The following is a 12,233-nucleotide window of genomic DNA, read 5'->3' as shown; positions in this document are numbered from 1 at the left end:
AGAATATCTACAGCAGGGAAAATTCTTGCCCATATCCTCTTAAACCTCTTAAATTTCCCCTTGCTGAGGAAATATTGCTGGAATTTCAGTGAGGTCTTAGACCATTCCACAGGACAACAGACATGATCTTTGTTGTCTGCCAAATGGAGGAAAAGTCTCGGGAGCAAAATCAGGATCTGTACATGGCCTTCATCAATTTGACAAAGGCCTTTGACTCGGTCAACCACGAAGCTCTGTCGAAGGTGCTGGCCCGATTTGGCTGTCCTCCAAAATTTATTAAGATCCTAAGGTTTTTTCATGATCAGATGACTGCCACAGTTCTCTGTATGGTCTTGAGATGGACCCTTTCGTCATCAAAACTGGGGTCAAGCAAGGATGCGTTATTGCCCCAATCCTGTTCTCCATCTATTTAGCAGTCATTTAGGTCCTCATTAAAGACCTCCTTCCCAGTGGAGTTGACATTCAATACAGAATGGATGTGCGACATTTTAATCTTCGATGTCTCTGCTCAAAGTCTAAAATCCTCAGGCATCCATTAGTGATCTTCAGTATGTTGATGGCTGTGCCATGCTTTGCACACTGAGAATGACCTTCAGTCCACACTGGATTTTTTACACAAGCTTACAGAAACCTAGGACTCTCACTCAATATTGAGAAGACTAAAGTGCCTTTTCAGCCTGCTTCAGACCTTGCACATGACCCACTACAAATCACTATAAAGGAACAGACTTTGGAGACAGTCGAGCACTTTTGCTACCTTGGTAGCCAACTCTCTCAAAATGCAAAAATTGACAGTGAGATCCAGCACAGGATCCAGTGTGCAAGTACTTCCTTTGGGAAATTGCTCCAATTTGTTTTCATGGTCTGTTACCTATGGCAAGACACCAAGATCCAGGTCTATAAGACAATTGTTATTCCAACACTCCTTTATGGATGCGAAACCTGGGTGACCTATTGACAGCACCTCAAGAGTCTGGAGAGGTACCACCAATAATGCTTCCGGAAGATCCTTCGCATCAAGTGGGAAGATCGCTGCACTAATGCCAGCATCCTCACTGAAGCCAATATCATCAGCATGGAAGCAATGACCCTCATGCACCAACTCTGCTGGGCTGGACTTTGTGTGCGGATGCCAGACTCTCACCTCCCAAAAGAAGTCCTCTATTCTCAGTTCACCCATGGTCAGAGATCCCATGGTGGTCAGAGGAAACACTACAAAGACACGCTTATGACTTAGTTATCTACCCTTACACTGAAATACTTTAATGGAATGCAACATCATCATGCAATTTGCCCTGCTTCCCTGGTAAGCAAATATTACCTCAAACTCTGGCTTGAAGTTTCTTTTCTTTAATGCTATTTTTTCTGTCTGCTCCACTACCTCAGTGGAAATTACCTACTACAGAAGCTTCAACAGTGACAGGAGCCTGCCTAAGCAATGGTTTACCTTGTGCTTCTTTCCTGTGTGATCTCAGGTGTCAGACCGTGCTCTGCATTTCACACTTGTGAAGGGCCTCTTCACCTACATCTTCTTTATAATCACTGAAGGGGACCAAAATCCTACCACAGGGGAATTGACATTTTCTTAGAGAACATATACAAAAATAGACTGTGATACCTACATGCAAATATTCACAATTTCCCAGTGAAACAGATTCTCATGAGAGTGCTGTCCACATCCAAATATTGTACAGACTCATGCTGTGTACTCTACACAGTTCTGCCAGCATACTTCAACCACCACCACCACAAATCCCCAGCTAGTCCAAACTTGAACTTTTCTATACAAGTTTCTTACTTGTACAGTAACTGGAGTTTGAGAGTTCTCTATATGTATATTCTACTCTTGGTGTGCATGCACCCTGGTGCTTGAGATTGGGGTGTTTTGGCCAGCATTGTTTGTTTGGGCCACATGTGTGCCCTGGTTGCCCTCCTGCTCCTGTATCAAAGCTATAAAGGGCAGTGTGGATCCAACTGCCACTCAGTTCCTTCACCACCACAGCATCCACGTACGTAACAGGACTCTAAAGTAAGAGAGAAGGAGGACAAGACATGGAATACACATATGGACAATCCATCTTGACAAACTCCAACTACTCTCCAAGTAAGTAACTTCTCTCTTCAAGTACTTGCCCATATATATATTCCACTCTTGGAAACTCACAGAGATGTAAAATAAGAACTTGGGTGCTCAGACTATCTAAAAAGAGATTGCAATACAGGTCTCTACAGGAAGCATCTGCTCTGGATGCTTCCACCAAGAAGTAGTGTTTGGAAAAGGTGTGTATGGCAACCCAAGTTTCTGCTTTGCGGATGTCTAGAATGGGAATGCTTCTCAAGGAAGCAGCTGAGGCTGCTTGTGCCCTAGTGAAAGGGGTTCCAATATTATCTGGAGGATGTAATCTAGCTGACTTGTAACAGAGTATAATGCACCCTAAAATTGATTTTGACAGTCTTTGGGCAGAAACTGGTTGGCCTTCATCCTCTCAGCCAGGGTCGGCTCCAGGCCCCAGTACGCCAAGTGCGTGCTTGGGGCAGCATGCCGTGGGGGGTGATCTGCCGGTCGCCGGGAGGGCGGCAGGCGGCTCCGGTGGACCTCCCGCAGGCGTGCCTGCAGAGAGTCCGCTGGTCCCGCGGCTTCGGTGGAGCATCCACAGGCGTGCCGAGCAAGACAGGTGTTTACACAAAATCAGACACAAGTAATGATCCCTGGTACAACCCAGGAAAAGACAAATGATGGACCATTAGTGGTAAGACACAGAAGCCCCAGCTACCAAGTTGAGAGGGAATTTCACCCCCACTCCCCACCTGCTGAATAATTGTGAATTACCATAGTCTGGGAGAAAGAAAAAACAAAGAGCCCGCAAACGCAGTTAAAAGAAGGGGGTTGAAGTGAAAGGTATCCAGAAACTGAGGGACAGCCTCTAAGCTGTCCGTGAAACACCGGATCCCCTCTATGACAAGGGCACACTGGGAAACTGTTCAGAGGCAACAGGTAACTCAACGGTTCCCAAACTAGGGGGTTGGTTGGGACTCCAAGGGGAGGTCACACCATGAATGAAGGGGGTCCCACTGTTTTGCTTTTCACAACATGACCTTGCATGTACGTTGCATGCAAGGTCAGCTATGCAGAGGCCACCATTTTGTCAAGGCACCCTTCATGGTGTCTGAGGTTGCAGAAAGCCATAAGGCTGAAAATGGGGTCATGCAGGGAAAATGTTTGGGAATTGCTGAGGTAACATATCAGAAAAGGGAATTTATCTGATATAGACGTGCAAAGCCTGAAGTTGCATCTCTATGTTTATTTTCTGTATAACTTGGGTTTGCTTTTCCTTACTATTTCATTTACTGAATCTGATTTTTCTCTGGTGTCCAAACTTTGTGGAGGGTGTGTGCCAAAGGATACAGGGCAGATGGTTACAGATGCTCATTGGATTGGATGTCATGTGACACACTATCCCGTTTTGCCCTGGATTTTCTCCTCCACATCAAGGACATGGTCCACACAAGATGTCCCTTCCTTCCTTTGCTCTCCTGCACCGAGGCACACTTCCTCATTGCCTGTATCAGGCCTGTAAACCAGCACTGTGTGTGTCCTGGTGGAAATCCTTTCCCTTATCCTCATGTGTTGTGCAGTGCACAGTATGCCCCACTAACACAATTTGCATTATCTACACTGGCACCCAAATGGTTTAGTAGGCAGAGCCATCGTGTCTTCAGTCAGCCAAATGCACATTCCACCACAGTCCTGCAACTGCTCAGTATTTAGTTAAACCTTGTGCCAGGTGCTCTGAAACCAGGGTCAGGCTTCATGAGCCAGGGTAGTAGAGGATAGGCTGGATGTAATAAAATAACAGTGGGTACAGACACCGCATTGAATGATATACACACTATTAAGAAGGAATAAATATGAAAGTGCCAGATCTCTGAAATATCCTGGCATCATGCACCCTGCCGGTGAATCCCACACTTGCGTTCACAAACCTTTCTCTGTGGTCAGCCAAGGCCTGCATAATGAGTGATAAATATTGAAAACCAGAAAGGACACTAATGTGCATATGTGCCACTGATGACTCTAGCACAGTTTGGGAAGCTCATTCGCTGAAAGCCAGCTATTATTTTGGGGACATTAGCAATTTTCACCACCCATGGGTAAACCACAGCAATAATTGCCTTGCAAACCTCCCTCATCACTACACCAACAGTTGACTACACCAAACTAGTTAGCCACCAATCCACAGCAGTCGGGGCAAGCCAGCTTCCAGCAACCCACTTTGGCACTGGTATGGCCTCCCTCATCTGCATATCCTGGTGCTGGAGGGTCAGGGAAAATTCCTCACACAGCTCCAGAGTGTCCTTCCTCATGAGAACAGTTTTCAAGTACATAAAAGTGGAGTTACAAGGAAGAGGGAGAAAAATTGTTGTTCTTAACCTCTAAGGATAGGACAAGAAGCAATGAGCTTAAACTGCAGCAAGGGAGGTTTAGGTTGGACATTAGGAAAAACTTCCTAACTGTTAGGATGGTTAAGCCCTGGAATAAATTGCCTAGGGAGGTTGTGGAATCTCCATCATTGGATATTTTTAAGGGTAGGACAGACAAACACCTGTCAGGGATGGTCTAGATGGTGCTTGGTCCTGCCATGAGTGCAGGTGACTGGACCAGATGACCTCTCACGGTCCCTTCCAGTCCTATGATTCTATGAAATATCATGACCTTTAATATTTCCTCACCATCACCAGTATGGATAGAGGATAATGTTCTCACCAACACAGAGACATTCACATACTTGGGCAGCACCATCAGCCTGAATAGTGGAAGCCAAGACATCAAGAACAAAATCAGGTTTCATGAGTGCTAATAACTGGAACAGGTCATCATCCTGAGCTGGATCTATACCTTGCTATTGGTTGGCATGGAGTCTAGAACATGCCAGCTCCGAAGTGCTTTACTTTACTGAGTTTGTGGGCTGAGAACACTCCAGCAGAAGGGCCCAGAAAGGACAGACAAGTTCTCCCACAATATACCGCCAAACAATTCATACAACACTGCAGTTTTGTGCAGTGCTAAGCAGAATGGGATATGCTTCTAGAAGTCCTAGTCCCTCACCCACGTTAGTGTAGCACCAGAGTGGATATGGCTACACAAGTATGACTCAACTGTGGCCTAGCACTATGGACTCTCGTACCTGGGTTTAGCTAATTTGGGTTTCCAGAATTAACTTGGGTCTGCAGTGCAGATATACCCTCCGTGTGGCAAACGTGCTCAGTTAAAGTCAAGAAAAGCAAAAGTTAAGGCTCCAAAAGCCTAGAGAAATAGGAATAGGAGAGGGTAGAGTATTTTGTAACTTGAAAAACTCTTAGAAGAGGTTCCCACACTATTTTACTGCACCTTCTCTCCAGAGAGTCATGTCCCATGCATGAACACCTCTAAGGAAACAGTTTTCCCACAGAGGCTTAGGGCCTGATAGCCCATCCCAGCTGGGGCATCCTGATGCTCCCCAGTACACAAGCATCCCCAGCCAGGCACATGCTTTGACCAGGCAGCCCCAGCAGGACTCAGGCAGCCAGTCTGAGCCTCTCTCCTCATGCTCATGCCCTGGGACCCTCCAGAACCATTCACAGACCTCAGGCTCCTGGCACGATCCCAGCAAACATGCAAGAGCCTGTGTGGGAAGGGAGGAACTACTTCCCAAGGGGGTGCCTATACTTCAGCCTCTGGAGAGGTGAGCAGGATAGACCAGATCCTCCTCTCCTGCTCAGGGAGAGGCCTTGCCCCCTTTCTCATAGACTTTAAGGCCAGAAGGGACCCTCCTGATCATCTAGTCTGACCTCCTGCACATTGCAGGCTACAGCACCTCACCCAACCACTCCTGTAGTGGGTCCATAAATACTGGCTGAGGTGCAGAATTCCACAATTCTTGATTTAAAGACTTCTAGTTAAAGAGAATCCATCATTTACTCCACTTCAAACCAACAAGTGTCCCATACTCCATACTTCAGAAAAAGGTGACCCCCGCACAGTGTTGCTGTAAATATAACCCACTTCCTGACCCTAAAATATGGCAATGAGTTAGACCCTGAGCATTTTAGCAAGACCCAACAGCCAGACAACAGAGAATTCTTTCCCATGGGTAACTCAGAACTCTTCCTATCTAGTGTCCCATCACCAGCTATTGGAGGTATTTTCTAACTGCAGTAATGGATAGACTATTTGCCAGCGTAGGCAACCTCATCATACCACCCGCTCCATAAACTTATCAAGCTCAGACTTAAGACAAGGTAGGTTTTTTGCCCCCACTACTTCCCTTAGAAGGCTGTTCCAGAACTTCACTCCTCTGATGGTTAGAAACTTTCATCTAATTTCAAGCCTAGATTTGTTGACAGCCAGTTGATATCCATTTGTTCTTGTACTACCACTGGCCCTTCACTTAAATAGCACCACTCTCTCCCTGGAGCTTATCACTCTGGCATATTTATAGAGAGCAATTATACCTCCCCTCAGCCTTCATTTTGTTAGGCTAACCAAGCCGATATCCTCAAGTCTCTTCTTGTAGGAGTTTCTCCATTCCTCTGATCATCCTAGCAGCCCTTCTCTGCACCTCTTCCAGTTTGAAATAATCTTTGTGAAACATGGGAGACCAGAACTGCACCCAGTACTCCAGATAAAGTCTCATCAATGGCTCGTACAATGTTAACACTTCCCAAGTTCCCTATCTCTACTGGAAATGCCTTGCCTGACACATCCTAGGATTGAAATGGCCTATTTCACAGCTGCATCACATTGGCAGCTCAGTCATCCTGTGATCCACCAATGCTCCCAGGTTTTTCTCCTCTTCTGTCACTTCCAACTGATAAATCCCCTGCTTATTCTTGTTGCTAGTCCCTAAGTGCATGACCTTGCACTATTAAATTTCATCCTATTTCTATTACTCCAGTTTTCAAGGTCACCCAACTCATTATGATATTCCATTCCTCCTCTGTATTGGCAATACCGCCCAACTTTGTGTCGTTTGCAAATTTTATTAGCACACTCCCACTCTGTGTGCCTAGGTCATTAATGAAAATGTTAAACAAAATTGGTACCAAGACTGATCCTTGAGGAACTCCACTAGTACCCTCCCTCCAGCCTGACAATTAGGGTGACTAGACGTCCCGATAAAATTGGGACTCTCCTGATATTTAGGCGTTTGTCCCGCGTCCCGACCGATGTATGGTTGGAACGCAATTTGTCCAAATATTTTGCACTCCTGTTTTTTGGGTTTTTTTTCCCTCCACCGGCAGGACTCCCCACCAGTGTGTCCTGATATTTTCTTCCGGTCACCCTACTGACAATTCACTCTTCAGTATGACACAGGGTAGTCTCCCCTTTATCCAGTTCCTTACTCTCCTTTTGCTTTTCATATTAATCCCCAGCTTCTCCAATTTAACTAATGGATTTCCCATATGAAATTGTATCAAATGCTTTACCAAACTCCAGGCAGATTAGATCTCCTTCATTTTCTTTGTTTAAAACAGTGGTTATCTTCTCAAAGACAGATCAGGTTGGTCTGGCTGTCTAGCAAATCTACCTTTTGTAAAACCATGTTGTATTTTATCCAATTTGCCATTTACCTCTATCTTTAATTACTCTCCCAAAATTTGTTCTAAGACCTCGCATACAGTTGAGGTCAAACTAATGGGCCTTTAGTTTCCTGGATTGTTTCTGCCTCCTCTCTTAAATATAGGTACTATATTTGTTCCTCCTTCCTCCTCCTTCTTCCAGCCTGGCAGCAGCAACAAGAGGTAGAGTAGAAGACTCAGCATTGTTAAACAGTCAGGTCCTCACACTTGCCTTGTAACCCAGGAGAGCACACCTTACAGTTTGAAAACCAAAGCTTTAAAATGAACAGCATCACAACAGCATATAGCTGGAAGCAACTGTGCATTTTTAAACAAAGCCTTAAGCTCTTTGGAAACATTCTGAGAGACTGTGCAGAACAGCTAGCAGCAAGTGCTCTGGTTGCTTAGCAGAGGCAGGCAGCAAAGAAATGTGCAATGTTAGTGGTTACCAAGTGGTAACACAGGTATGCATGGCCACACAGGCTTTTGCTAGTAGTAAATAAACAAGTCTATTCCATGAACTAATCAGTGTTAAGATGTCTTTATAAAAAGGCAGCTGAGCTGAGGCGCTTGAGGTACTGCACATTGAAATGTACAGTTGTATTGTTGACACCCTGCATTTCCTTTTGTTGAAAAGAAGTAAACTGGAGAAAGTTTTGCAGAGCTACATTTAAATGAATGGGTTTAATGCCCACTCAAATGAAAGTTACTAGATGAGAGAATAGATTTAGAGGGACAATATCAAGATGTTTAACCACATTAAGCCTATCTTGAGGTGGTGTAGTCAGTTAAGAAATGCCTATAGAGTCTAAATCTCTTTACAGTAAGTTCTCAGTATACAATGCCCATTAAAGTAGTCGTTTTACTGCATGGATATTGGCATGAATGGCAGCTGAAGAAAAAAATATTCTAATTACAGCGATGCAGTTACCATATTGTTCTTCGTATCTTGATCTAAAGTGATGTGTAATGTTGCTGTATATTAAACATTTTATCCCAGAGACAATTGCCGTGAATGACTCTATACATTAGAGCAGGGGTCAGCAACCTCTGGCACGCGGCTCTCCAGGGTAAGCACCCTGGCGGGCCAGGCCAGTTAGTTTATCTGCTATGTCCGGAGGGTTCGGCCAATCGTGGCTCCCACTGGCCGCAGTTCGCTGTCCCAGGCCAATGGGAGTGGTGGGAAGCCGCGGCCAGCACATCCCTCTGCCCGCGTTGCTTCCCGCATCCCCCATTGGCCTGGGATGGCGAACCACAGTCAGTGGGAACCGCAATCGGCTGAACCTGCCAATGCGGCAGGTAAACAAAATGGCCTGGCCCACCAGGGTGCTTACCCTGGCAAACCACGTGCCAGAGGTTGCCAACCCCTGCATTAGAGCATCTAATCCTGCAGTCCTTATTTCAATATAGGGCCAATTTTCAAAAGTCAGTTTACGCAACTTAAACCACAGACTAGATTGTGCATACAAAATCCTGACATGTTTAATAGGTAGGCTATAAGGTCACTTTGAATATTTTGCTTCAGTATATTTTTCCATTAACAAAATCTTTGCTTTAATGAAAAAAATCCCCACAAACCCAAGAAGTTGGGTAGATGTGATGGGTTTGGGCCTTTTGATCTGATGTGCTAGGGTGCCACTGAGTCAGCCTATTCTGCCAGCCTGGGTCCCCTTTACCTGGCCTGGCTGTGTTAGCCTCACAAGCCTCTTCCAGCCAAGCACACAGGCAGGCAGGGACGGCTCTATGTTTTTTGTCGCCCCAAGCATAGCAGTCAGGCGACCTTCAGTGGTATGCCTGCGGGTGGTTCGCTGGTCACACGGATTTGGCGGCATTTCTGCAGGAGGTCTGCTGGTCCCACGCCTTTGGCATACCTGCTGCCAAATTGCCACCAAAGCTGCGGGACTGGCAGACCTCCCGCAGGCATGATGTCAAAGGCTGCCTGACTGCCGCCCTCATGGCAACTAGCAGGCTGCCCCCTGCGGCTTGCCGCCCCAGGCATGTGCTTGCTGCGCTGGTGCCTGGAGCCGCCCCTGCAGGCAAGGCCACATCCACCTGCACAGAGAGACAGAGATCCCCTCTGGAAAGATTCAGCTTTAGGGGCTCACCCCAACGCTCTGGTGCCCACTCCCTTTAAGGGGTACAAACCCAAAGGTTTTATGAAATTCACCCCCTCCCTCAATGTGGAGGGAGATATGCAATGTGGTGGGCAATACTACACATTTTTAAAAATCTGGCTTAGTAGCCAAAAAGTGAGCAGGAGCTTAGCATTACATTTTATGTAAAAAGCTGCCAATACAGCAATACAAAGCACCTGAGTTACTTTTTAAAACAAGACCACCTCTTCCATTACCACAGCATCAGTAGCACCTTGCTAGGACACTGATTCAGAAATAACTTGTGCCATGTGTACACTATAAGACGTTTGCCAGTAAAGCTATACCAGCAAACCCTCCTAGTGTAAATGCAGTTTATAATAGCAAAAACGTGCTTTTGCCAGTAGATCTTATACCAGTTCCCCGAGCAAAATAATATATACCATCAAAAGTACTTTTATGTTGATATAACCGCATCTATATCTAGGACTTTGCCAGTATAGAATAGAGACGTCACGATAAAAAGTCTCACCCCTGACAGACAGTACTATACTGGCAAAAGTTTCTAGTGTAGTCCTGGCCTTAGAAGGACAGCTAGCTAATGATCTATTAACACTACTACTTGAGGCATCCTGTTGTTACGTTAGGGGTGGTCAGTAGTGGCATAGAAGATCTGCAATCCTGTTTTCCTCCAAGTTCTTTAAATGCACATAAGTCCTCTAGTTACTTTTAAGTTTCTGATTTGAAATAGTTATGCTTCTAAGCAGCTTGTTACAGCTGAAGTGAAGCGAGTCACTGACAAGGCTAAGAATCACAGTCCTGAATATTAGAGATGGAAAATTATTGGCCCTATATAGTCCAAATGACAAGGGTAACACTTGGTAGCAAGCAAGTTTTTAGCAGGTTAAAAACACTGGAATTAAACGCATTTAGTACCTACACAAACAACCATTCAGATTCTAGGCATGCTGCATGTGATATCAGTTATAAAGCTCTAGCCCAGTTCACTACAGTATACAACGCAATAGTGTTGACTGGATTTGGAGACATCACACATGGTGGAAGTTAGCGTACATGGACCCAACCTGACCAACCCCTTCTCCCAGCCTCAGGTCCCCACAATGTCCTTGACAGATTGCCAGCAGTGTCCTAGGCCCCATTCCCCTATTTTCCCCTACTCAGTAGTCAGAGCAACCACCTAGATCCCAAATCTCAGTCTTGGCTGACTCTACCTAGTTACAGCCAAGAACCAGTTCCCCATCTCCCCTCCCCACTCACCATTTGGAAAGCTGCAGTTCAGTTCCACCTCCTGACTCCACGATCCACATGCTGCAGGTGTGAGGGGGTCACCAGCTGATGCAGGGCAGGGAACAGATGAAGGAAGGGTTATCAGAGCTTGAAGGCAGTCGCAGATACAAAGGAGAATTTGCAGGGAGACCCCAATCAGAGGTAACTGGACAGGACTAAAGTAGACTGGCACATTGCCTCCCCAAACTCGATAGGGTGACCATATTTCCCAAATGGGGCTAGTCTGAGCATCCCCCACCCCCGGGGCTGGCCCAATCCACACATATGAGCCCCCACCCCATGGGGCTTACCCAAGCCCTGCCCCCTTCCTCCCACCCTCAGGCTGGGACTGGCAGCAGGGCTTGGGCTGGCGTCACTGTTAATCTGAGCCCTGTTTGCCCTCCCCATGTGAGGCTGGGGCTGGCATTGCTGCTCGCCCGAACATCCTGCCTGCCCCCCCGTGCCGTGCAAGGCTAGGGCTGGAGTCGCTCCTGCGCAGGACTGTAATCGCCACTCACTCCCCTCCCACCACAGGTTCCTCCACACCCCAATTTTTTGACAAAAGTGGGCATTTGTCCTGTTTGCTCTTGCTAACTGATCAAGTTGGCAAGAACAAAGGGGACAAATGCCCACTTTTGTGAAAACAATCAGGACAGGGCTTAAAAAAGGGACCATCTCTGCCAAAATGGGACATACAGTCACCCTACAACTCTACCAAAATTTCCCCCACCCTCTCCAGGCCTCTGCAATTCCCCTGACTAATCTGCCAGGCCCCACCCCTGGAGCTGCCCCAGCACTAGAGCTGGTTGGAAATTTTCCAACAAAGTTTTTCAAATCAGAAAAACCAAAACTATTTGCGGGAAGGATTAGTTTTGAGACAAACCTCCTGATTTGAAAGAAATGTGAGAAAGTTTTGAATCTGAAGTGTCCTGTTGTGATGTTGTCAAAATGAAGATTTATTTTTTGATTCAAAACAACTTTTCATTTTGAAATTTTAGTTAATTTATAGTTAAAAAAGGTTCAAGGTCAATATCAAGTGTTTCAACTGAACTGAATATTTTTTCTCCTCCAGGTTCATGAAAATTTTTGGATTTTGACTTTTTGTCGTGATTCAGGATTGCAAGACTTCAAAGACTGCAGAAATTCCCACAGGATGGGAAAACCGTTCCCTACCCTGCTCTATCCAGTACTTCTGGAGCATTTCCCTTTAGCTAGTTGCCGCTTCTCCAGGTGCTGTGATATCCTGCAATAACT

The 12,233-nt window shown here is 45.9% G+C and overlaps 2 protein-coding genes across 2 annotated transcripts in view; one reads left to right on the top strand and one right to left on the bottom strand.

Moving 5' to 3' along the window:
- Positions 1 to 12,162, bottom strand: part of LOC120392514 (killer cell lectin-like receptor subfamily B member 1B allele A) — a 30,054-nt gene extending 17,892 nt beyond the window's left edge. The window contains exons 1-2 of the mRNA XM_039517317.1: positions 12,030 to 12,162; positions 10,971 to 11,045 (exon numbers count right to left, since the gene is read on the bottom strand). Coding sequence (XP_039373251.1) covers positions 10,971 to 11,045; positions 12,030 to 12,057 — 103 coding nt within the window. The 5' untranslated portion in view covers positions 12,058 to 12,162. The remainder of the gene's footprint in view (positions 1 to 10,970; positions 11,046 to 12,029) is intronic.
- The window catches only part of LOC120392530 (killer cell lectin-like receptor subfamily B member 1B allele C), a 126,081-nt gene that overhangs the window by 70,531 nt on the left and 43,317 nt on the right, over positions 1 to 12,233 (top strand). The window lies entirely within an intron of this gene.

This window comes from Mauremys reevesii, unplaced genomic scaffold, assembly GCF_016161935.1.
Source record: "Mauremys reevesii isolate NIE-2019 unplaced genomic scaffold, ASM1616193v1 Contig1, whole genome shotgun sequence".
NCBI lineage: Eukaryota > Metazoa > Chordata > Testudines > Geoemydidae > Mauremys > Mauremys reevesii.
The sequence above is the reverse complement of the archived record's forward strand: the minus strand, read 5'-3'. Positions and strand labels throughout refer to the sequence as shown.